The following is a 26,313-nucleotide window of genomic DNA, read 5'->3' as shown; positions in this document are numbered from 1 at the left end:
CAGTCATTCAAGATGGCCTGGAGGAGTGGGCAGGGGCCAGCCTGGTGATGCCTTTGGTGGCCCATTCTGAGGTTTGGTCCTCCCCACCCCCTTTCGCTAGCAGCACCAGGAAGACACTGAGGTTTGAAGGGCTTATGGGGTAGGGTTGGGGGAAATACATGACCAGATTTACCTTTTATCTGTCATGTTTATTCAATTTTGTTTTTTGAGGGCTTTTTTTTTTTTTTTTTTTTTTTTTTTTGCGTACCTTTTTATGCAGTAAGGTATGTCAGTCTTTGTAGTTTTGGACATTGTGAAATCTAGAAAGGCCTTCCCTATTCTTTTTTTTTTTTTTTTTTTTTTAATTAACATATAATGTATTATTAGCACCAGAGGTACAGGTCTGTGAATCGCCAGGTTGGCCTTCCCTATTCTGTGAATGCTCACTTATTTCCTTCTAGGACATGTTAATATTTTTGGTTTTCACATTTTAATCTTGACTTCATTCTGAGATGTTTGAATATAGCCTGTTTTCGTCATAAGAATTTCATTTTAGCTGGATTAGAATTTAAAGATGAGGAAATGATCTTAAACTTCATTAGAAAGAATAGCAGATAAGACCATCAGAGGAAATCCAGAGAGTTTTGACTTGGGGGACAGCTGGATTAGCCACGTCATACTTAAAATGTGTAGTTGAAGTAGTGTAAACAGTGGGACTGGCTGTACAGAGAGGTGCGTGTGGATGCCCTGAGGGAAACTGGGGTTTGCATGCTGGGTGATAGTTTCATAAAGACCACTTCACAGAGCAAAGGGGAAGGAAGGGATTCGACAGTATAGTGCTTAGCAGTGGTAGAAAAAAAATCTGCTTCCAGCCTTGCCTAGTTCAAATACCAAACAAATTCCTATTTAAATGAAAGGAATTTGTTCCTTTCATTTATGAAATGAAATTTATGTGTATGTTTATATTTATGGGTATGAACATATGCATAAATAAGAGCAGGCAATCCTATAGTCAGTGTTACCAAACCTCTGAGGCAGATGCCTGAAGTGCCCTTCTAAGCTAAGAATTTAGAAGGTAAAAAAGTGTTTTTTAATGACCTGTATGTTAAAAAGGAAATTTACATAGCCACAGTTGAATTAATAGAATAGGAAAAATACTTACAGTAAATACAAAGTTTTGAGTTTTGTAGATAAATGTAGATTAATTATAGATTAAATTTGAATTGAAATAGACCTATTAGAAGCAAAGTGGATCAGTAGACAAAGGACATGAAGAGACAGTTCACCACACAATTACTGCACACAAACAAATGGAAATATATTGTTTTGGTAAGAAATGCAAGATTTATACATGAGATTTAAGTTCTTGTGCCAAGTTTTAGAAAATTGTTACTAATAGAGCCATTATTGTAGCTGATTGGTGAAATGATTTTGTGTAGTATGCCTGTAGACCCCAAAAGAGTCATACCATTTAACTCAGCACTTTACAGTTATCTGGTTCATAAGATGGATCCAAAATACAGAAGAGATTATTTGCCTGTAGATGTTCATTACAGAGCGATTTGTAACAATGATAATGGGGGGGACTTAAGTACAGGAAGTAGCTGACTAAACTGGTATATCTATTTGGGTTTTACCTTTAACATTTTGACTTTAAATATGTGTTACCAATGAGGCAAACTGTGTATGTAGGCAGTGATAGGAACTAGAAAAGCCTACGTTAAGAGGCTTGTGTTACAATGCAGAAAGAAATGCTGAGTGTACAAGGAGATGGGATTGTGGGTGACTTAATCCTTTAGCTTCTGTATGTTTTGTAAGGGGGTTGTAATCATTTTATGGTGGGGACTTGGAGGTGGGTCCATATACCGATGTGAAGTGTTCGGGGGTTTGCTTGTTTGTTTATTTTGCTCCCGACCTTTTAATGCAGACCAAATTGGCAGAATGAGACAGGAAGAAGATCTTCTTTGCCATCCTTTGAAACGCTGGGCTCCAGGGAGGAGGAGGAGGACACGGACGCACAGCTGTCGTCTGGCTGCGACGAGTCGGAGGATGTCAGCGCTCCCAAAGCAGAGGGAACTCTCAGTGCTCCTGTGTATGCCGTGCCCCACAGAAACCAGGTGTGGCTCACATTCCAGAACGTCTTCTGCACCCTGTTAGCTTACTGTAAAATTGTGTAGAGGGCACCAGTAAGGATTTTCTTTTTTCTCTTCTACCTTTAACAGCTTTTGTCTGGAGGCTGATTTTCTGAACACAGTCTCACGTTTTTTTATCTGGTCAGGCAACAGATTTCAGACTCTTTCCTTTATTGTTCAAAGACAGGGTCTTCAGAGAAAAGGTAAACATCCTCACATTCTCAATGTAGATTTCCAGCCAGTGCTAAGTAAACCCACTCTTTCCTCTGGCCCCCAAGGCTACTCTTTTCCTGCATGCATGCCCGACAAGAGGAATGTCGTCATTCACCTTGGTAGTAGCTGACACTCTTTGAGCACTTACCATACGGGAGTCTCTGTTGCAAGCTCTTCCACGCAGTTAGCCCCCACTGCCTCCGTGAGGTAGGTTGCATTTACGGCCCCATCATGAGGGAGGAACCGTGGTACAGAGAGGATGATGGAGCCCATTTCTCCACCGCTGCCTGAGCTTCTCTGGTTTCAATTCCACGCTCCCAGGGTTTGGGAAACTGGATAACACTGTTTCTTTAATGGCAAAAGACAGCACCATAATTTCTTTTTCTTTTCTCTCTCTCAGTGTCACTACAACACGTGTTACAGTGACAATATATACAGACTTGCAGCATCAAATGATATTCAGATTTTATTTCTATTGAGTACCCCCTCCTGTATGGAATCAAACATTCAGTGGTCCTAGGGAGCTTAGTTTGAGGAGTCCTTCTGTGAGTGTTTTAGAAACTAACCATCCATCACTTTGTAACACATGCAGACTGTGGCAAGCAGAGTGAGGTTTCTCTACAACAGGGAGGCTGGAGCAGGTATATGGCAGCTTAGCCCAGAGCAGGTTCTGCTGCAGGCCCAGGGGAAGTCCCTCTGCCCCACAGTCTGCATACTTTCTGGTCAGTATTTTACACTGAGGTTACAGACAGCTGTTTATCATTCAACTATTTTGGAAGTACAGCTTGCTACCCCATTTCCCGTAGAAGAAAGAGTGTCTAGTGACAGAAACAATCTCCTTTGTCATTAGCAGAATACATATTTTGTTCTGTAGACATGTCTGTCATGGTGTCTTCAGGACCCATGTGCAGTTGGGAAATTTTGTTTTAGTATAAAATGTGAGAAGTAGAACAAGACAGCTAACAATATCGTTGAGGTTCTAGAGGGATCATCTAATGCTAATGTTGGCCGGTGCAGGGGTGGGGGTGAGCTGGTACTACCACTTTGGAAAACTGTCTGACATTTCAGTTTCTGTTAAAGTTGAACATCTATATTTTCTATAACCCAGCAAGAAAACACACGGAAAAGTAGAAAGTAATATAACACATTGCTATTCTCATTCTCCAGAATGAGCGAGTATTGACAGCTTATCTTTTCTTGTTTCAGATTCTTTAAAAAGAAATTATAGTTAGGATTGAAATCTTTGTCTCCCTCCCTGGAAGACCATTTGTTCTTGGATTTGGAATACATTTTAGAAGTCTGTGTTTTTATTCTCCTACTACAAATAAGTGTCAGCAAACAAATAGAGTACAATTGTTGTTGTTGTTGTTGTTGTTTTATGTAAATAGGTCATCACAATGACCCATTCATTCTACCTCTTGGCTTTTTTCACTTAGCAGTGCAGTTTTGAGATGAATTCACATTAACTTTTTTATCTGCATGCCTACCGATGAACATTTGGGTTATTTCCTCGCACATTTGGTCCACACAGTTATGTGTGCTGGGTCATGCCAGATGTTGCCAGATTGTTCTCCAAAACAGCTTTTGTCCTTTTGCCTTCCCACTAGCAGTGTATGCATGCCAGTCACCCCATTTCTGTTCATCCCAGCCAAAAGGAGTGCCGTCCCTATGCAACCCAGGACCCAGAGGTGGACTTCTAGGAACTGATTGCATTTGGAAGGGCTTATCAAGTCTGTACCTTGTCCTGGCCACTGCAGATGGCATGAATGAAAGGGCGCTTTAAGCTGGAAAGGGATTTCAATTTCCCACAGCCTTACCATCAGGTTTTTGGGGGTAGAGGTGGTGAAAAGGTTATGGGGTGATGCAAGAGGTGGAGGAAGGCACATTGACATTTTCTGAGCCTTTAATATAGGCTAAGCAGCTTATATGTACCATCTCATTTACTGCACACCCTCGGGGTTAAGTGTGTGAAGAAACAGGGTAAGTGACTTGGCCAAGGTTGTTACCCATCCAGCCATCAGGGGCAGAGGCAGGATTCAGACCAGGGCAGCCAAGTTTCTCTGTTTAGAATTAAAATTTGCATTCATCGTCCTTTTACCTGTTGAGACTATTAAAGCTTTCTTTGAAACTGACCAAATATTCTCAAATTGATAAGATTAAAGTATATACCTTTGGGGAAAATGGGTGTGTGGAGCCAGTGAAAATGCTATTTAATGCTATTTAATTGCTCAATGGCAACAGCTCTGAAGGAGATAGTGCCTGAGGGGTACATTTAAGGTCAAAAAGTAAACTTGCCTTCTCTGTATTTACTCTAGGCATTCTTTAATCTGAGGTAAATAATTTATAATTTTTTTCTACTTCCTTTAAAGTAAACAATTTTCAAAACTAGAAAGATAAGGAAACAGAGCGACCCAAATCAGGCGATTTTGGATTTAAATCTATACCTCATGCCTCTCTCTGTGTTTCAGGGTAGTTGGGCAAACATCTTCATGTGAAGTGTGCACCCGCTCAGAAATGGCCTAACATGGAAAGGAAGTCTTGTTTTCAGCAGTTTTCTTATTGGTGTCACCCCAAAAGTAAGGCTGGAGGGGAAGTGGTGGGCGTGAATTTGTGTCCAGTTCCCATGAAGCTAGCGTCCAGCGGACAGAATAGTGCCATAGGCATTCAGAGACCTGGGTTCAAGTCCCTGTTTCTTGACTTCCCAGCAGTATGGCTTGGGTAAGTCAGATACCCTCTCTGCACCCATAAAGGACTGTGTTAAGGAGGACACTCTGGGTAGGTCAGTAATTCAACATGCAGTGATTGAGCATGCAGCGAGGACCAGGCATGGTGCTGGGTGCTGGAGAAGCTGCATAAAACAGAGTCCGCAGTCACACAGTCACCAGTTAGCCAATCACAATTACAGTAAATGTTACAAAGGAAGGTTATAGCGTGGCATGAGACCATGTCAGCAGCGGGGGAACGTAACTTTTCTAAAGGGATTGTGGAGAGAGACAGCAAAGGGACGGAAAGAAGCTCCAGCCCTCTTGCATTTCCCTTTGAGGTCACTTGATTCTTCTGTATGGCACCTTGGTAGGGTTGTTCATTATCCTTTGCAGTTCAGTAACTTCACCAGAATTCACTGCAGTGTGTGTTGTTATCTGTCGTTTCTTCCTGAAATTCAGTTTGATATTTAATTCTGCAGACACAGATTTTCATCTCCCTTTTTTGTTTTCAGGGCACATTTCCTTCCCTATTTTGTTTTATCGTTGACTAAGCTTATCTATTTATTCTCCTTTGGGAACACTTACGCATTTGTCGGCTGTCCTTTGTCTTCCATGTCTGTTCTATTTTCTAGAATCACTTGTCCCTCTTTTTTCTTTGCAGTGTCACTTTCTGGGATTTGCTCTGTATACCCTCCTCTCTTTGTCACCGTGTTATTCCTTCTAGTATAGCTTTTACCTTCTCTGTATTGATTTCACTTTTCCTTTTGGTTTTTAGTTTTACCAATTTACTTTCCATGTCTTTTGTTGCCTTGTTGCTTTTCTTGGTCTTCTGTATCTCTTCTCTGGGTTCTAGATGTCAGTCTGTGCCATCCTTCATTTCATGGAGGGAATAGAAGCTGGATTCCAGACAGTAAAGGTGGGCTGTCCACTGGTGTCTCCTTTAGCTTCTTCTCGCCTTGCTTCTGCTGTGTGGGAATGACTCTGCTTTTCCGCCATCAGAATGTCACTGTGGACCTTTATAACTGTGACACGTTGTGGTTTTTCAAGGATCGGCATGCCTGAAGTCTGAAGAGGTTTGGCAGCTTTGGCTTCTCTCTCCATTCCAAATTTCATCACTTTGTTAGCTGTTTTCTGCCATTGACTAAGCTTTCTCCCCCCACCCCCATTCTTTTGATTGCTTTCAGTAGATTTTAAGGGAAGAGAGTATAGTGTAAATGCCTTATTACTGTATTTGAACAGAATTCATGAATGTTACCAAAGCTCTCCTGTCCTCATTCTTGCTATTGTTGTGTTTGTGGATTTGCAGAGTGTCTTGTTACAAAGTGCCATGCATTTGCCCACTTGTCCGTGTATTCATCCAGCCAACAGACTGGTATTTGAGGGTCTGCCATGTGCTTGGATGGAGATCCAGAGAGGAACAGGTCATGCTGGGGTAAACCAGTGCTCTCTAGAATTTTCTGGAGGCCAAGAAATAGCAGACATTCTTCTGCTACTGCTCTTGAGGATTAGGAATGTCCCCTTTCTGTCTCCATAGTTTTTAATTTATTTAAATTTTTCTTTCTGTTACACAGGTAATGCATGAATATTTCTTAGAAAAGCTTTGAATAGTGCATGTAAAGTGCAAGCTTGTCCTGAAACCTGCTGTTCCTTCCAGCCCTCCTCTCCGGGAGAAGCCTCTGTGGTCGCTTTGACATCTGTGTTGGGTTTTTTGTTTTTGCTTTTTTAGCTGCAAAAATGAAATAAACATAAGGTTAAATAATAGACCTCTAACTCTCTGACCTAAAAAAGTCAAAAGACAGGAGACTCTAATATTGTTTCAGCTGCTATCAAAGGCTGGTGCCTGAGATCCCCTTGGCCTCCCCCTCCTCATGGTCACCACTGGTTGCAGCTGGTCCTGATCCCAGAGCAGAAAGGAAGAAGTGGGGCAGGGGCCTTCTCATTATGCTGCTCTGTATTTTTTAGGGAGAACATTTTTTTCTGGAAGCTTCCCAGCGGGAGTCTCATTGGTCATGTGGCCACCCCTTGACTAGTCACTGGCCAAGGATTCCCATGGTTCATTGCCTGGGGCTGAGTCCATTTGCACCAAACAAAATCAGGGATCTCTTAGCAAGGGAGAAAGGAGGGCACCGATTACTGGGCAGGCAGTGTAGGGGGCCTGCTGTGGTGTGATTCCTGCGGGCTCTGTGTTTGCACATGCATGTCCAGGTACAGATAGAAATACCCTCTCCAGTTTCTGTGCATGGAGGTTATTGACTCTGCTCCACCAGTACTGGCTCCTCTGCAGGAGGCTTACCCCCTTCAGAAGCAGTAGAAAGCCAGGATAGCAACAGGGGCACCAAGTTGTCATTCCAGCCAATATGCAGAAGCCACCGAGAGTGAGCTCTGTCATCTTCCAGTAGAAAACATGAATCCCCAAACCCTTAGTCAAGCATTGTGTTAGACGTCTGGAGGTCCTTCTGCCTTGCACGGCAGAACTGCCCCTTCCAGAGTTGTTAGTTCTTGGGAGCACTTGACTGGCTCAGTTGGTTGAGCATATGACTCTTGATCTCTGGGTCATGAGTTTGAGCCCCATGTTGAGCATGGAGCCCACTTTAAATAAAAAAACAAAAACAAAACAATACAAAACCAGAAAACCAGATTTCATTCTTGGTTCACTGCAAATTCTTAACCACACACTTGCCTTGACCTTGCCTCCAGGTGGAGTTAGCTGGACCTTCCTGTCATTCACCTCTAATGACCCTAGAATGCATCTGGGGTGGGGTTCCTACCTTAGTATCATTGATGGGAGGAGAGGCTTCGGAGAAGGTGGCTACAGCCCAGGGACTGGGCCCTGTGTCATTCCGGTTAATCTCTGCTGGAGGCCAGGGAATAGTAGGGACTCCACCCAGATAATTCATTTCCCAGCAGCCTCTGGAAGCCGCAAGCTTCCTTGCTGTGTTGGCAGGTTTTGTCCTCCAAGGAATGTCAGAAGGCTTCTGACATCGCTCATCACTGGTGTGTGTTTTTGAACTTCATATGCCTGAAATCCCAGAACAAGTGTTTCTTTGCATCCAACCACATTGTTAGGTGCGTACAGGTTTACAACTGTATCTTCCTGATAAATTGGATATTTTGTCACTATAAAGTGAACCTTTGTTTAACATTTGTTTTGTATGACATTTTCCATGTTTCTTCTGTTTGATATTTGTACGGTCTGGTTTTTTCCCATCCTTTAACTTCAACCTTTCTCTATCCTCCGGCTTATCTGTGTCTTGTAAAGAGCATATTGTTTTTTAAAACAAGTTCACGGAGATACAATTCACACACCATGCTACTTCTCCATTTATCACTGCAGCAGATAGTTTTCTTAGTGAACTGGGTTTGACAAACTTTTCCTTTGTCTTTTTATTGAAGCATTTAGTCCTTTAAGTATATTTAAGGTATATGTGGATATATTTGAATTTAACCTTGTCATCTTCAGTTTTTCTATTTCTCCCCTGATTCTTTTTTTTTTTTTTTTTTATTCCCCTGATTCTTTTTTTTTCCCTTCGGTCTTTCTTTGAATTGATGATTTTTTCAGTTTGTTTTCTTTCCCTCTACTAGGTTGCAAATTATACCCTTCTTCTCCCTAAAATTACCCTAATGATTATAGCATGTACATTCTCCTCTCTAAAATCTGGGGTGCCAGACCACCCAGGAAGAGCGTGAAGGAGCCTGGCACAGGTGCCGCAGGCACATGAGGACAGGCCATTCCCAGCATCTCTGATGTCCACGCTGTGGCTGGTTTGGCCTACTTCTTCCTTCCATTTCTTCAATACCCAGATAGGTTTTGTTTGCATTAACAAGGTAATTTTTATAATCAGAAGTATCTGGCAGTTTAAAAAAATGTTTTAAATTCAAACTCGTTCTTTTTTAAAAAGTTTTTTTTATTTTTTCAAGATTTTATTTGTTTGAGAGAGATAGAGATAGCGAGAGAGAGTGCATGAACAAGGAGGAGAGGGAGAAGCAGGCTCCCCATGAGCAGCGAGCCCAATGCAGGGCTTGATCCCAGGACCCTGGGATCATGACCCAAGTTGTAAGCAGATGCTCAACTGACTGAGCCACCCGGGCACCCTGAATTCAAACTTTTAAATAGAAGGGTTTTGGGGTGCTTGAGTGGCTCAGTGGGTTAAAGCCTCTGCCTTTGGCTCAGGTCATGATCCCAGGGTCCTGGGATCGAGCCCTGCATCGGGCTCTCTGCTCGGCGGGGAGCCTGTTTCCTCCGCTCTCTCTCTCTCTCTCTCTGCCTGCCTCTCTGCCTACCTCTCTGCCTACTTGTGATCTCTGCTTGTCAAATAAATAAAAATAAAATCTTAAAAAAAAAAAGAAGAAGGTTTTTTAGGTTTTATGGTCACAAATTCTTTAGGCTTATTAATCAGTGTATTAACTATAGACAGAGGTACATAGACCATAAATGTACAGCTCAATGAAATTTTATAAAGCAGCACCCCCCTACCGATTAAAAAGAAAAATGGCATTACTAGTACCCCAGAAGGTTCCCTTTGTGACAGAGAAGAGGTCACTGCTTCCCGGAGTTCACCACCACCCTGACTCCCAGAGCTGATCAGCTCATGAAAGATCACCTTAGTTTTGCCTACTCTGAAAACTGTAGTTTTAGTCAGGACATCCTGTACGGTTTGGAGCATTTGAGGGTCTTCAGTTGTGTGTCGCAGTGCTTGGTTCACTGTCCGTGCTGACAGTAGCCTGCTGTGCAGTCTGGCTGTTCGGAGACTAACTTGTTTTGTTGATGCTGGACACTGGCTTGTCACTCTTCAGCACACCACCGCCATAGACAGCTGTGCACATGCATGTATTCCGGTGGGCCCGTACGGCATCTAGACACTGCTGTGTGGCACAGCTACTATCTAGGACCCATGTGGTTTCAGCCTTCGCCCTCGGAGACTAGCAGAGAGCGATAGTGGAGGCCCCATGGCACTTTCCCATTTCCTTGATGGGAGTCACTTAACTGATCTTTGACACGGCGAACCAGGCAGTTGGTTCCCAGGAGATAAAAGCTAAGAAGTCATTTCCTGTTTCTTCCTTCAGAAGCTCAATAGAGTGGGAGACCCGTGTGCCCTCCTGAGTGGGGTCACCCCTGGAGCCCTGTTCTCAGAGCCTGGTGGGCCTAATAGCCCTAGCTCTCGGCTCCATAATGCCCCTTTTGGTGGACATCTTGCCAGTCGGCGCTGGCACTTCTTTGTCAGCTTTGAGAACAGCCCTCCCCTTGCCCACAGTGCAGCGAAGCCCGTGGCTGGTCACGTAAGCAAGACTTCACTGAGGAGTCAGGAGGACAGGAGGGACAGCAGCGCAGAGTCTGCCAGTCATGGCTTATTGTACCGGGCCTGGTTCACTGGTCTTCCCCTCAGCCAGCCTCTGCTGCCAGTGGACTGTCTCGGGCTCCTCCCGCGGAGGTCTGTAAGGGACAGCTCTGCAGCCCTGCCACCATTCAGGATACCTACGTAGGACACCCTCACAGACAGTGGCGGGGAGGCTTCCGCTCCCTCAGGAAACTACATGTACAGAGAACTCACACAGCCAGCAAACTTAGCAGACCCGACCCCACACAGTGACCTGGATGAGGCTTCTCCCGGGGCAGCTCACCCGTTCTCGGCCCACGTAGTGATGACTAACATGGCGTCAGTACCCGGTTAGAGTCGTCCTAGGTGCTGTGCGGAGCGGGCGAGACACAGCCCCCTTTCCTGGCTGCTCCCTGGAGGGAGTGAGGGAGGCAGCTGGCCCGGGTGGTGTGGGCGGGATGCTGAGGTCTCCGTGCTTGGATGGCACTGCCTGAGGGACCTGAGGTTTCGTCAAGCCCTGCTGGGTGTGGTCCTTTTGTGTCAGTGGCAGGTGGCCGTGGAGGAGGTAAGGAATAAGACATTTGAGTTTGACCACAGGAAATTTGATACAGAGAGCGCTTACCACGTGTTCTTTTGTCTTTTGTAACAAAAAGGTTGCATTGTCACGTGGGGTGGACAGTGAAGATGATGAAAATATCTCTAAGCAGGATGGGTTTCCAGGCTTGCTTCTAACAACACAACGTACACAAGAAAAAGGTAAGGAAAAAAAAAGTTTAATACCAAAGCATTTTGTGGCAATAAATATTGGTTAATTTTTTGGACATACGGCCATCGTACCTCTGCCCCATGGTTCTGTGATTGTAAGTGGGAATATTCCTGAGTTCTGTTTTCATTGGAGACAAGTTAGTCGATGGCCACTTGCCTGGATGTTAGGCCGTCTTTAACGTATCAGGTGCTTCCTTTGGAGTCTGTTCTGTCTGTTCTGTCAGCTGTGAGAGGACACATGGCGGGGAGGGTTAAGGGTCAGGCTTTACGTTCTACGCACTCCTTTCCTGCGGCTCCAGAACAGCTTTCCGTTTCCTATGGGGGGGCTTCCATGTACAGGTGAGAAGAAACCTGTCACACTGTGGGCGCTGACAGCTGCTTTGTCGGGACCCTCAGAGTTCCTCAGGATCACGGGGACTGATTGGGAAACAATACCAGCCCCCTAATACCTGGTCCAGAAAACAGTGACTGGTTAGGTGGCATGTTTTATCCCTGTGGGAAAATCTGTATGAATATTAAATTTGTGTTAAAAAATATATCTCTTCTTTAATTATAAAGGTAATACTTTAAAAAAAAAAACCTGAAATGTACAAATACATAAATGCACATAATTGTACTACCATAGATAATCTTGACAATTTAGAATGTATGCAGGCGTAACCTACACATCATTTTGTTACCTGCCTCTTCTCTTACACACACCCTGACTATCTCTCTGTGTTTATTCATGTCCATCCATTTTCTAACGTCTGTGCCGCCTCTGGCCTGGTATGTTATTGTGAGACAGAATCCAGTCCGGAGACAGAAAGCAAGCACATGGTGATCTGAGCAGGGAAAGTTTAATGTAAAGAATCATCAACTATCACAGGGTTGCCTGCAAAGGAGAAGACAGTGGTAGCAGAGAGAGGGAAGAGCTACTTCCGTACAGTTAATGCACATGTAGGGCGCCCAAGGGAGAAACACATTTGGAGAGTCACTCAAGGCCCAGATGGAAACCTGGGAATGCTGTCGCTGTGGCCCACTGGCTAGTGAGAAAGTTAGCTGTGTCATGCTAACAGAACTCACTAGAAAGCCGCCCTCTCCAGAGGAGTGCCAGAAGAAGCCACCCAGAGGGAAGTGCTGACTGGCCACTTTTAAGGGAAGGAGGGAGGGAGCAGAAAGGACAGAGAGAGGGATGGAGACAGCCCTGGAATGAGGCACCCAGACCCCTTCCTCCTCTGTGTCTCTGGCCCCCTCTGCTGACGAAGCTCATCATTGCGCTTCTGGCAAAGTGCAGGGGGTGCAGGTCCACCGGTGGGCAGTGGGGGTGGAGTGCACCCGAGAGGCACAGGGTTGGGGAGGGGCTCCTGCAGTGGTTTTTCTTTGTGGTGGGCATTAAAAGCCTCTGGACACCTGTGAAAAAGGCCCCACACCAGCCGCAAATTCTAATGCAGTGGCTCTAGGCCGGGGCTCAAGGTCTGTGTTCTTATCAAGCACTTCAGAGAGTGTGACTCAGGTGATCCTTGGACAGCACCACAGAGTCTGCAGCTTTTAGTGGTTCGGTTCTTGGCTCTGTCATTTCCAGGTAACGAGAGGTGTGGCTACCTTACCTAACCCCGCTTGTGCTCAGTCTGACTGCACCTTTCATCGGATTCTTAACAGGGATTAAACTCCGTCATAGTGGGAAGTACAGCATGGTCCAGAAATGCGGGTTGATAATTCTTGTCAGGAGGTCAGAGCTGGGAAGCTCTGTGAGCCACGTGCACCCTCCTAGCAGTAAGCACCCAGGAAGACCAGACGCCCAAGTGCCTTCCTCTGATCCCACCAGTGCCCCTCCACACACTGTGCTTTGTCTTTCTTTTCCATAGCCCAGTTTGTCAAAAGACAGCTCTCCACATACCTCCTCCCTTCCCTCATCTTGACAGCATCTCTCCTCAACACACTGCACTTTGGTTGCCTCTGTCTCCGTGACTCCCCTAAGCCGCTGACCCGCGTCCTGACAGACACAGAGGGTGGTGTTCTGGCTTCATCGTATGTGGCTTCCCAGGAGCCGTCCACACAGAGGATTGCTCCTGGTGTCTTAAAATCCTTCTCTACCCTGGCTTCATGACATCTCATGTTCCTTGTCTCCTCTTGCCTCTTGGGGTAACCCTTCTTCATCTCCTTTGCAGGCTCATCTCCCTCTCCCTGCCCAGTCTATGTTGGGGTCCCCAAGGCCAGTCTAGGCCCTTTGCTGTTCTAAGCAGTCACGCTGATCCCTGCTTCCAGTTATGTGTTATGCAATATGGGTACATATGGAATGCCCACTGTCTCTTGCTGTGGTAGCAGCCAGAGCAGTCTTGTCAAAACACAAAGTTGCATCTAGTAGTGTCGCTGTGTGCTCCCCACCATGGGCCTCCACGCCCTTTTTACTTAGATCTCTTCACTGGTTTCCCATAGCCTAGGAGACCTGCTGTGCCTGCCTCTGCTGGCCATTCTGCAGCCAGACTAGGGTTCTCTTACTTCTTCAACTGCATGATGTTCCCTTCGGCCACAGGGCCTTTGCACATACTACTCTCGCTTCCTACCAGCTAATATCTATTACATATGAAAGAGGTGGAAGGAGGGGTTGTGTGTTTGATTTTTTTATGTTTTATATGTTCATATATATCTCAAAGGAAACACCCAGTTGATAATCATAGTTACTTTGGGAGGGGAAAGTTTCAGAGGATTATGGTCATGGGGAAGTTTTGATTTATCTGTATTATTAGCATTTTTGACAGCAGGACTGTGCTCATATGGCGTGGCTTTTCTTTGAGGATGGGAATAGTGCCTAACATGGCATATGGTACACAGGAAGCCCAGGGTAGGAGACTTTTGCTGTAATTTGAATAGTTTATACCACTGGCCTGGCAAACTGTAAAACTGAGAAGGATAAGGAGTCGAAATGTTTTTGAGAAATGATCAGTGAGAAAACAGGAAATAAAATATATTCCCAGAGCCCAGTGTACTGTACGTACATTAAGTACCAAAGTGAACTTGGGTGATGCCAATTCTGGCTGTTTTTTTCTGAAAAGTTGGTGACTAAGATACAATAGAGATGATGATTTTTCTTCAGGAAAATAGGTGTATTGTCCTTTTTAAAACGTTTATCATGACAACTTTTCAAACATACAAAAGTACCCTTTTACGAAGATGGCGCCGAAAGCTAAGAAGGAAGCTCCTGCCCCTCCCAAAGCCAAAGCCAAAGCAAAGGCTTTGAAAGCCAAGAAAGCGGTGCTGAAAGGCGTCCACAGTCACAAAAAAAAGAAGATCCGCACATCACCTACCTTCCGACGACCCAAGACTCTGCGTCTCCGAAGGCAACCCAAATATCCTCGAAAGAGCGCCCCCAGGAGAAACAAGCTTGACCACTATGCCATCATCAAGTTCCCCCTGACTACTGAGTCAGCCATGAAGAAAATAGAAGACAACAACACACTTGTGTTCATTGTGGATGTCAAGGCCAACAAGCACCAGATCAAACAGGCTGTGAAGAAGCTCTGTGACATTGATGTAGCCAAGGTCAACACCTTAATCAGGCCTGATGGAGAGAAGAAGGCATACGTTCGGCTGGCCCCTGACTATGATGCTTTGGATGTTGCCAACAAAATTGGGATCATCTAAACTGAGTCCAGCTGGCTAAATCTAAATACAGTTTTTCATGATTAAAAAAAAAAAAAAAAACCATACAAAAGTAGAGAAAATGGTCAACAAAACTCCCATGTAGCTGCTACCCACCCTCTACAGCTGGTAGCATTTTGCCATTCTTCTTTGTGAATCCTCTGCCCTTCCCCAGTTTTGTCTGGTGAAGATTAATGGGGCGGTCATCCAAGAGTTCATTAAATATGAAGACAGTAGGTCTGATGCAGCATTGGAAGTTACCAAAGCAAGACTATTGCAACAGTTATTAAAAATGCAAAATCTTTTTGTAACAGTTTAAACATTTGTTCATCAGAGGCTTACCTACTATGTGCCAGAGATGACAGAGCCACGGGCCCCTCCACTTACATTCCAGTTGCAAGGGAGGACATGCATATGGGGGACTGTAGTCTGGGGTGCTGAGGTGGATGGCAGAAGCAGCACAAAGACCAGGAGAGCAGTCAACATTGCCAGCCAGAGAAGGCAGCAGGTAGAGGAGGCTTTGTTAGGCTGGATTCGGAATGACAAGGCGGAATCTCATTGGGTATGCCAGTCTAGACTGCCCCAGGACATTTGATTAGACATTTAGTTACAGATGGTGGGGGCAAGGTGACATTTTGGTCAAAAATAATTTCTTCAGTGATTATCATTCAAGTGTTGGTAATTGTAATGAACCAGGAAGAAGATGTACAATCTTTTATGTATCTTTAGGCATTTTTGTCTGTTTCTGAATTCTGTTGGTTTTTGCATATTTGTTTCTAATTTATTTCCATCTAGTTAGTTCTGCTCTGTAAATTGACTAGAAACTAACAACAACCAACATTTCACTATGACAGAGGGCACAAGGCACTCTAGGACATAAAACTACCCTCCTTAGGGAGTACCTTCATCCCGAATGTGTATTTGTAATTGGAGGGTAACTGAGTGAGATTTATTTGCTTTTGTATTGCCAAGGTGGTTTGCTTCAAGGAACAACTATCTGTCTGACCAGGTCAGATGCTACTTCCAGGCAGAGAGGAGTGGGATCTCAGAGGAGTGGGATCTGGGGAATAGCGGGTCGTACATTTGGGGCACATTTGGGCAATACAGGATAGGGTCATGTTGGTAAGGCAGGGAGGGCTCAGAGTTATTCCCAAGGATTTGGCCTTGGTTCTGTAATCATGGGAGCCACTGGAGGTACTCCCAGATTAACAGAAGAGAGATGAGCAATTCAGTCTGGCCCCTGCCTTGTCTGGACCAGCTTGCTGTGAAACCTTGCAAGGGCTGTCCCTATCCTGGAGCTTGTTCAGCTCATCGGTAGAAGGGAAGTTCCTATGATCATGTTCTTCTGAGTTTTCAGATGTTTTTATCTGCTTTAAAAAAGTTTTCCTTTCTCTCTTTTTTTAATCAGATGATAAATATTCTGTTCTGAATTTAAAGGTAAGATTCATTTGTTAAAAACCAGTTTTCTCAACAAATAGCATTTCTGCCATAATTTTAAAAATTTTGTGTGATTTGTTGGGTGGGGGGGACATCTAGCCGTAAGAGTCCTTTCCCATTAAATGTTTTTTTAAAATACGTTTGAGAAAAAAATAAAAAATAAAATAAAATACTTTTGAGGGGCAGCTGGGTGGCTCAGTTGATTAAGCATCTGACTCTTATTTTGGCTCAGGTCATGATCTTGGGTTTGTGAGATTGAGCCCTGCATTGGTCTCTGAGCTAAGCATGGAGTTTGCTTAAAATTCTCGTCCTCTCCCTCTGCTCTTACCCACGCCCCGCCCAGTTGCTTGTGTGTGTGCATGCATGTCCACGCTTTCTCTCTCTCTTGCTCTAAAAAAAATAAAATATTTCTGAAACATGAAGAAACTCAGATTTTCTGTAGTTTAAAAATGACTATAAAAAAATAACTGTAATGCACTGATTGGTTAGAAATCACATATATAGGGGCGCCTGGGTGGCTCAGTGGGTTAAAGCCTCTGCCTTCAGCTCAGGTCATGATCTCAGGGTCCTGGGATTGAGCCCTGCATCGGGCTCTCTGCTCAGCGGGGAGCCTGCTTCCTCCACTCTCTCTGCCTGCCTCTCTGGCTACTTGTGATCTCTGTCTGTCAAATAAATAAATAAAATCTTAAAAAAAAATCAGAATGAATGTAGAATGAATAGACTGTAACAAATTTGCAAATGTGGAAATAGTTTTAACTTAAGTTTTAATGCTGCGATGCCATAGGAATTTCAAAATTAAAGATTTCTCAGCAGAGTTCATTCGTAGCCTTATCTACTTCATCACCAAAAATTAGAACCTTAATATCAGATTGATGTGTAATGGCAAAATGAACAAGGTGTAATGGAAAAATGAACAAAAGTTCAAAGCCTTCCCTTTAACTTTTGGGGTTGAAAAGAAAGATCATACTCTTTTCTCAACACTTGGAAATGTGCTTCTCTGTGGTGTAGGGTGTTTTTTTGTTTTGTTTTGGGTTTTTTTGCCTATCCCAAGGAAGAAAAGCCCAGTTAGTCTGCCCCGTGCATCTCTGCTCGGCACCTGCAGTCCTGTCTCGTGCTTCTGAAACAGCCTGCCCCTCTTGAGACCTATGTGTGAAAACACAGTGGCTGAACTCACAGGCAGAAAGTCAGAAGACAGTTCGCCTGGGTGGCTCAGTTGTTGAGCCTCTGCCTTCTGCTCAGGTCATGATCCCGGGGTCCTGGGATTGAGCCCTGCATCTGGCTCCCTGCTCAGTGGGCAGCCTGCTTCTCCCTCTCCCACTCCCCCTGCTTGTGTCCCCTCTCTCGCTGTATCTCTCTCTGTCAAATAATAAATAAAACCTTAAAAAAAAAAAGAAGAAAGCTTGACCAGGACTTCTTTTAGTGCCTAATAGAAGTCACCAGAAGGGCAAGTTTCAATTAAAAGAAACAATGTGCAGAGAAAAAAATGTAATTAAATATTTGATATACGCTGACCCAGCTGCTCATACCAGTTTCCTTTTAGAAGATGCTAGCACTTGTAAATCATTACTCTTGATTTTTCTTCCCCAGGATGAAAAAACATTATGTGAGAAGCCTCCACCCTCTCCAGGTATTTGCCTTTTGAATTTAATTGTGATGAAAAGCTTCTAATTTGGGAGAATGCCCAGAATCATCATGTCTAAAATAAAGGTCACTTTTTCCCCCTGTAAAGACTGTTGCTTCTGTCCCGTTACTGAAATTGGGAAGAGGGGGCACCTGCGGGACTTCCACATTTTCTCTAAAAGAGAGGGTCTAAATGTTCAGACAGTGAACGTGAACGGTGTCCCCATGGGATGTGCTCAGACACTGGGAGGCCAGTGTCTGCAAAAGGGGGCTACTCTGTGTTCCCAGCACCTGCTAGGCCCAGGCCCATGCTGGGGAGCATGCCCACCTTTTCTAGCTCACCTTTCCTGGCATATTGTAAGCCATAGCTTCCATCTTAAATCCTATCTCAAATGTTTTCTTTGTGGGACGTCTCCGAGTCCCGCTCTTGTTTTCAGTAGAGCTGTGGATGTACTCCTTTCTTCAACTACTGTTTCATGTCCTAGGGATTGGATATGATGTAGCAGGGGCCGGGGAGGCTATCTGGAGCCACCGGTCCTTCCGCTAGTCCTTGCCTGCCCCCTGCCCCCGGGTTTGGGTGAGTCTCCTGTCCAGAGCCATTAGCCCTCCTGCCCTGGGGTTGAGCCTGTGAGTCCTTCTCTTCATCTGTCCCTTCCTCTCTGCCCCCACTCTAGCGGTCCTCCAGACTGGCTTCCCTGCCTCTGGGCTGGGCCTCATTCCCATTCACTTTCTTCACTGCTGGCTTCAGGGGCTCATCTGAGAGGAGGGACTCTTCCTTTTCACAGCTCTGCTTGAAAGCCTTTTCTGGTTCCTGTTGGCTTGCATGACAAAACCTCCATGTTCCATATTATAGTGTGCAACGACCTCCCTGGGTTCATGCCTCTCCCTTAGCCACCTCTATCCCTGTGGCTTCCTGTAGCCTCAGCAGACCAGCTACCCTCTCCCATACAGGCCATTCTCCTCGCCACAGGGCCCGAAGGACCTAGCACAAGGCCTGACCTGAAGGTGACTTGTGTGGTGGTTTTTTAAATATAATCTCTCATAATTTTGAGGTAAAATTGTAAAAATCAATATTTAAAAACAACTTATCTACCTTTCCAGATGTAACTGGTAGAACACGGCAAAGATGTATGGAAATAACCAAAGAAAAGTTCAAGGAATTGAAAGAAGAAAATGTGCTTCTAAGTGGTGCAAACCAAACCCTTACTCTTGAACTTAACCTAATAAAACAAGCGATGAAAGAACTACAGTTAAAACTGAAAAGAACAGAAAAAGAAAACCGAAAGTTGAAAGAGGCTAAGAAAACATCTCCTCAGGAAGGTGGGGACAACAGTTCTTTTATTAAAGGAATAAGGAAGAATTCACCAATTTTCGTATTTTGTTGCCAGCTATCAGGACAGCTAGTATTTTAGGTTGTAATGTTTTCTTATGTTAATGTTGATACTATAATACTTAAGTTTCTTTCATTAATATCTTTGTTCAGATTTGATTTTGTTTGCTACATCATTATTATGCTAAAGAAATTCCAATACTTCTTTTGGTTCTTTATGCTTAGCTTAGTATCTTTACATACATTTCCTATCAGTTTTTTATCTGCATGAACAGCATATAAGAGTGCCTCTTCGATGTAGGGCTCGAGCTCTGTGCTCTGTGTGGAGTCTGCCTGAGATTCTCTCTCTCTCTGCCCCATCCCCCTCTCCCCCCACACTCTCGCTCTAAAGTATATGAATATATCTTTTGAAAAGTGCCTCTTTCTCCACATACTTAGCAGTGATAAGGATTACATTTTTCTTACTAATTTGACAAACAAAAAGGTCAGGGAGGAAATCCTATTTTAATTTTATTTGTATTTTACTATCGATGAGCTTGAGTATTTTTTTTTTTTTTTCATATCTTTGCAGGTCACTTTTTTTTCTCTTTCATAAATTTTCCCATGTTAAATTGAGATACTGGGATGCCTGGGTGGCTCTGTCTTTTAAGCATCTGCCTTCAGCTCAGGTCATGATCCCAGGGTCCTGGGATCGAGTTCTGAGTCAGGTTCCTTGCTCAGTGGAAGTCTGCTTCTCACTCTGCCTGCTGCCTTCCTGCTTGTGCTCTCTCTTTTTCTCTGACAAATAAATAAAAATCTTTAAAAAAACAAAAGATTTAAAAAAAAAGAAAAGGAATCCTTTTGAACAAAATAAATAAATTGAGACCCCTTAATTTTTTTTTCTTACTGATTTGTAGGAGCTCTTTACATGTTAGGAATTTTCACCCTTTTTCATGTATGTAGTGGTTTCTCAGTTTGTTGATAATTTAGCTAAATATAGGATATTTTTCTTTTATGACTTATGCCCTTGGTTAAGTCCTTTTTAACTCTAAGGTTATATAAATGTTAACTAATGTTTTCTCTATACATTGATCTGTTTATATTAGTCTAGTATTATGGCCTTATGAAAAGTGTCTTCATACAGATTCTGTATTTCTTTTTTTTTTTTTTTTTTAAAGATTTTATTTATTTATTTGACAGAGAGAAATCACAAGTAGATGGAGAGGCAGGCAGAGAGAGAGAGGGAAGCAGGCTCCCTGCCGAGCAGAGAGCCCGATGCGGGACTCGATCCCAGAACCCTGAGATCATGACCTGAGCCGAAGGCAGCGGCTTAACCCACTGAGCCACCCAGGCGCCCCAGATTCTGTATTTCTTGTCTTAGCCACATCTATTCCTGCAACTTTATATTATTTGTGCTATTGCTTTTTGGAATCTATTTTCTAATGTTTTCTAAATCTGTTTTCTTATGTTTTTTAATAAGACCTTACTATTCTATGGGAAGGCTCTTAGTTCTAATAAATTTTCCATTTATTTTATATGGCTTTCAAGGCACAACTGTGTCATCTGAAACATTTTTCTTTACAATCTAAAATTTTCATTTTACTTTAATTGTACATGCACAGACTTCCAAAACACTGTTGACTGTTCCATTCTAAAACTACTAAGTTACTAAACTTTTATTCATTAATATCTATACATCTGTCCTCCACTGGCTCTGTGAGCCCAAAAGGGAAAAAAGATCAGATGATTGGCAATTTACATAAAATCTTGATCAATTTGGTATAAGTTCTTCTAATATTAAATTTTTTTTTCAGTAGTTGCTGCCCCTGAACTACTTTATCTAAGAAAACAAGCTCAAGAACTGGTGGATGAAAATGACGCATTAAAAATGACTGTCCATCGTTTGAATGTAGAATTGAGTAGATATCAGACAAAATTCAGGCATTTGTCCAAGGAAGAGGTAATGTTCAGTTTTAAAATACCAGTTTTCTGATTTTTTAGGCTTTACTATTGAATTGCTTTCTCTGTGTCCGCCTTTCATCTCTTCCTTCCCTTCCTCCTTTCTCAAAACAAAAGCAATTTTTTTTTAAGAAAGCCTGAGTATAGTACAGAACTATAAAAGTATGTAAGTTAAGGAATAAAAGTCCATGTCAGCGGCTCCATTCTTAGTCCTGTTCCTCTTTTTTTTTTTTTTCATACATTATAATTTTATTTTTGTGTACACATTTGTTTAACAGTCACTGCATTTCTAGACCAGGTTCAGGTAGCTGAAGGGCTTTTATAATCAGTTTATACTGTGTAGATCCAAGATACGCTTGCAAACGTAGGCTGGGGCAGAATGGGAAATAACATCTTTCTAGAGACAGGCTTAGAAACTCTAGTCCAGTAAGTTAAGATGTTTCCTACTCTGACAGCGGGGCTGACCCATGCCTGGCTACTGGCCACCATTCACAGGTACAGCCAAGGTAACAGGGTACAGACCACCAAAAACAAGACCAACCAGTCAGTCCCGTGTTCTGATAGAGGTTTCACAATTCAAATCACCTGTATTCAAAGGTAGACTACAAAATCTTTGTAAGATATGTGTGCAGTCAAAAATGGGCTCACTGCCATCGGTAGGCCCCAGCTCTACAAGCCTGTGTCACATTTAAGATGCATCGAAAAAGTCTATTTGCCCTTAGACCACGGAGACCAGCATTAAGTCTGACATATGTTGATTCATATTCAAACAGATTCCTTTCTGCTTATGGGAGTTGGTTAATTTTTCTGGTTATGATATTGAAAATGAAGTCTTCTTGACAGTGTCATCTGGTTCATGATGTTCCATCTTAAGCCTTATGCTAACAGCATTCGGTGCCTCCACTGGTCCTCTGTGGCCACACTGGGGCTTCTTCCAACTTTGGTCACCTCCCCAGAGCTCAGCCATCTTTGGCTGACCAGTCCTGCTCCTTGGGGTATAGCTGTTATTTGTTGGTGTACCAACTTTGGAAAGAAAGGAGACTAGTTTACGTAGCCACCCCACCCCCAAAATCATCCAGCTTTCATAGCCCATGGGACTTGAGTTCCTGATTCCCACAGGACCAGCAAACAAAGAATCAGTTTTGAAACAGGCATGGGAGCACCCCTCTGCGACTCCACACTGGGTTCAGCATAGGGGAAGCAGGCAAAAACAGCCACATCCTACTTTTTCCCTGGAAGGGGTTTGGCTGCATACTTTCCCAGCTGCTGCCCGAGGTCTGGTTTCCAATCAGCCTGCTTCTAGGTGCTGAAGACAGTCTTCCCTTTCAGGAAATTAATGAATCTCCGTATACCCTCAGCTACTGGGAGCCGCTAAGAAGAAAGACAATGGCTTAGGCAATTCACAGATGTTTGAGAGGCAACAGATGCTCAGGCTGGGCTGGTTGATGAGTCTCGTCTCATAAGAGACCAGTCTGTCAAAACTGGGAGATGTAGGCTGTGAAGAACACGAAGAGGAGCCAGAAGGTCAGGGCCTTGCCCTTAGAGAGTAGTGCACGTGAGGGATGGGGTTGGAGGTAGAATAGGACATGTCAGGATACACAGCAGACTGGCCCCTGCTGGGATCAAGGTGGAAAGCCAAGGGCACATCTGTTCTCACATGGTTCCTCGGAATGCAGGGCAGTTTCACAAGCTTCTGATTTTGCAGTAGGACCTAAGTTTAAATTTTTAAATAACAGCATTGAGGTATAATTCACATATTCACCTCACCCACTTAATGTGCACAGTTCAGTGATTTTTACTGTCCTCACAGAATCCGGCAACCATCACCATGGTCACTTGTAGAGCAAGTTCATCACGACAGGAAGTTTCCTGCCTGCTAGGAGTCACTCCCCATTTCCCCCCACCACCTGCCCTGGCTCTCATAAGCACTAAGCTACTTTCAGTCTCTGTGGATTTGCCTGTTCCAAACATTTCACCTCAACAAGATCATACAACATGTGGTCTTTTGTGACTGACTTCTTTCACATAGCATGATGTTTTTTTTAACTACAGCCAAAAAAGTTAACGTTCTAAGACAAGCTTCCTAGGCCAGGGCCTTTTGCAGGGCTGCGGGCGAGCCAGTTCCCCTTAAAAGGGTACAGACAAGTAGGCCCAGTGACAGGCCACTGCTCTCCCACACTGTCCTGCCCTGTGCAAATGCCCCATTCTCCGTGACAGCCTTCCCTGATCACTCCCGTCATAGAATCTCTCTTTCTCAAATCATCTCAGACTTTTGTTTATACCACTCTTAAGGCAGCTAGAACTTTCTGCCCTGTACTGTATTTTTGTGTGTAGTATATTATGTTCATTTGTGTGAGAAGACTTCTGTTGTTAGATCATAAAGTCCTGGAAAACTGTTGCATTGTCATGTCTATAATGAGTTAGAGAGTTCTCACTGTTTGCTGAATGAATGAGTGATGAGTGTTGTCACAATATTGTACACCTGAAACTAATATAATACTGTATGTTAACAACACTGGAATTAAAATTTAAAACCTAATGAAGGAAAAAAAAAAAGAATAAGGCCTGAACTTTCAGAGGAAGCATTGTTTAATTTGCCTTCACTATGTGTTTTTTTCTTAGACTTTAAATATTGATGGCCTCCCATCAAAGGGCCCAGCACCACCCTGGTTGGTAAGTAAAAGTTACTTAGTATCAGGCCTGTATTTTCTGTATTTTCATTGAGTACCTAAGAAAAACCATTCCAAATGAATTAAATTTTCTTAGCTTCTGAAAAATGTGCTGTTTGTTTTCAGATGTAAGACCCAAGTTAACCTTCTTTATTCCATTATGTTCAGTTGGATATAAAGTACCTGTCACCCTTGTTACTGGCCTATGAGGACCGAATGAAAGAGAAGGATGAGCTCAATGCCACCCTTCAGGTAGGCTGGCAGACATCTCAGGACAAGGTTTCTAAAAAATAAGACTGTTTAAAACTTTAAAGAAACATTTTAAAGATAGGTATGCCCCAGTGTCTACTATGTACTCAGATGTCGGAGGGAGGGAAGGAAGGATGGAAAGGAAGAGGGAAGGGAGGAATGAAGGAAAGACAAGAGGAAAGAACAAGCATAGTGGTCCCAATGGGTGGGAGAGAAAGAAAGAAGGAAGGAGGCAGGGAGGGAGGGATCAGTGGAGCAGGAGGGGTGCATTGGGGTGGGTGGGAGAGGTATGGAGGGATGGGGTGGTGCTGCATCGGAAGCCCAGATTTCCCAGGCAGGCAGGGGAATTAAGTTCAGACTTAAGTGCTTCCTTATTCTCTGAAGAGCTGACCCCAGGGAAGTCTTGTTCTGTTGGTAGTGGTGAGGGCACCAGGTTTTTGTTGATTCTGCCTGATCACCTCTGTTCATGGGAATGGCCTCTGGCAGCAGAGCTCATTCTCATTACACAGGGGGGCAGGGCTATGTGGGTATGCTAGATGTGTCCCATCTTCCCCCTCCTGCTCATGTAAGTGGCCAGAGATCTCTGGAATTGGAAGGATCCAGAAAGAATAGTTTGGATTCCCTGAGCTCTGGCTGGAAGTGTCTGTTAAGTCCCTCAGCCTGCCCTTGTTACACACTACCTCACATACATGGTCCACATGATGTGCTTTTGAACCTTTTCTTCTAGATTTGACACTTAACTTGGTAAAAGAGTGAATTACACTAATTAATTAGCTATCAAGCCAAATAATTAACAAAATTAGTTTGGTGCCTCTTCTAAAACTGGGTTCAGGGAACATTTTTTGTAAATGGCATTTAGTAAATATTTTAGGCTTTGCAGGCCACAGGACCTCTGTCTGCAACTCCTCAGCTCTGCAGTGGTAGCAGGAAGGCAGCTATAGATAAAGGGCAAATGAATGGGTGTAGCTGTGTGCCCATAAAACTTTACTACAAAACACGCCCTGGCCCTTGGGTTTTAGTTTGCCTGAGCCCTGTTCTGTAGAAGGGCAGTCAGCCATTGGGGAGTGTGTCTGGGCAGAAAGGTAAAGGAGAAACTCCTTGGCATTGTCAAGCTAAACCGGTAGAAGCATAAAGGTCTGAGAGAGCTGGGAGAAGAATATTTAGAAGCATCTGAGAATAAACATTGGTAGCTAAGGCTCTCCCTGAAGGCCGGCGCAAGTCAGGGAAGCCCAGTGAGGGCTGGCTAAGAGAAGCCAGAAGGAGGAGGCCGCACAGGAATGCCAGAATACAGTGTTCAGGAGGGGAAAGCAGACCCCACGGCAGTCCTCAGTCCTGCTGATGACGGAGGAGCTGTCCTGACTGGTAGCTCCCCGCAGGAGAGGCTTTCTCGTGATCACCACAGGGCAAAATCAGGAGACTCCAAGCCCTACCCACGTTGACCCCTTCCATTCCCGAGTGGGCTTTAATTAGGAGGAAAGGTTCTTACTTTTATCTAAAAAGCTCCCATTTATCCTCCAAAGTCTTTAAACAAAGAAAAGATTGTCGTGTTCCTAGGCACCTCTGCTTTTTTTTGACTTGCCTTTATCTTTTCAAGTATTGGGCAATTCCAGAAAAATGGTATCAAATCAGGAATTGAGCATTTCGGACCCCGAGGCTATCTGTCCCTTGCGCTCAGCATCAGGGTTTCTCCTGGTTCCCCAGCAGCCCTGGAGCTCCTGAAGGGCTGGCACCTGGCACTAGTACCTGCTGTTCAGGGAGACTTTGCTAGAAAACTGCTGACCTCTGACCTGAGGCGTGACGGTGACAGGAGAGCTGAGGATGGGGCAGGATGGGGCCACGTGTGTCTGTGCATGTTACAGTTCACCTCCGCTGTGTTGCAGGAGGAAATGAGAATGTTTCGGGTGCGAGTCCAGGAAGTGGTGAAAGAAAATGAAGAATTGCACCGAGAGTTAACCAAGAGTAGTCCCGTGACCAGTGAGGAATGGCAAGTGGTGCTGGGTTTCTGATGTTTTGGTAACTCAAAAGAAATCAGAGTAATAGGAATAAACTTTATGACATCGTCAAATACGTTTTCTTTTTTGAACTAAAATATTTTCAGGGAAAATTTCTAAGAAATTAATAAGGAACAATGACAATATAGTAGTAAATGGTTCTAACTTTAAGGATTACATTTAAAATTCCAAGTAGGTTTTTAAACCTGAAATCCATCTACACTCCCCCTTTTTATTTGCTGAGGTGGTGTTTCTCTAGGGCAGCCTTCTCACTGAAGACCTCTTGAGCCATATCCTTTTTGTCCCCCTGTGACTGTTCCCAGGGCTCTAGAACAGGAAGCACAGGATG

The 26,313-nt window shown here is 43.9% G+C and overlaps 2 protein-coding genes and 1 pseudogene across 3 annotated transcripts in view; 2 read left to right on the top strand and 1 right to left on the bottom strand.

Annotated features, from left to right (window-relative positions):
- CEP89 (centrosomal protein 89) overlaps positions 1-26,313 on the top strand; it is a 68,588-nt gene that overhangs the window by 8,832 nt on the left and 33,443 nt on the right. The window contains exons 4-12 of one of the 2 annotated variants that reach the window (XM_044256262.1): positions 1,907-2,096; positions 10,998-11,100; positions 16,139-16,167; positions 17,755-17,794; positions 18,889-19,107; positions 20,914-21,056; positions 23,678-23,728; positions 23,893-23,976; positions 25,854-25,957. In XM_044256262.1, the coding sequence (XP_044112197.1) occupies positions 1,907-2,096; positions 10,998-11,100; positions 16,139-16,167; positions 17,755-17,794; positions 18,889-19,107; positions 20,914-21,056; positions 23,678-23,728; positions 23,893-23,976; positions 25,854-25,957 (963 nt within the window). Of the gene's footprint in view, positions 1-1,906; positions 2,097-10,997; positions 11,101-16,138; positions 16,168-17,754; positions 17,795-18,888; positions 19,108-20,910; positions 21,057-23,677; positions 23,729-23,892; positions 23,977-25,853; positions 25,958-26,313 lie in introns of both variants that reach the window. The other variant, XM_044256261.1, reaches the window with a different exon arrangement.
- Positions 14,248-14,733, top strand: LOC122911509 (60S ribosomal protein L23a-like). Its single transcript, XM_044256263.1, has one exon. It carries the CDS (start codon positions 14,263-14,265, stop codon positions 14,731-14,733), a length of 471 nt encoding a protein of 156 aa, XP_044112198.1. The 5' UTR covers positions 14,248-14,262.
- On the bottom strand, positions 21,334-21,923 carry LOC122911508 (annotated as a pseudogene).

Source organism: Neovison vison, chromosome 7 (genome assembly GCF_020171115.1).
Source record: "Neovison vison isolate M4711 chromosome 7, ASM_NN_V1, whole genome shotgun sequence".
In the NCBI taxonomy this organism is placed as follows: Eukaryota; Metazoa; Chordata; class Mammalia; order Carnivora; family Mustelidae; genus Neogale; species Neogale vison.
This window is presented reverse-complemented; position numbering and strand designations above follow the sequence as displayed.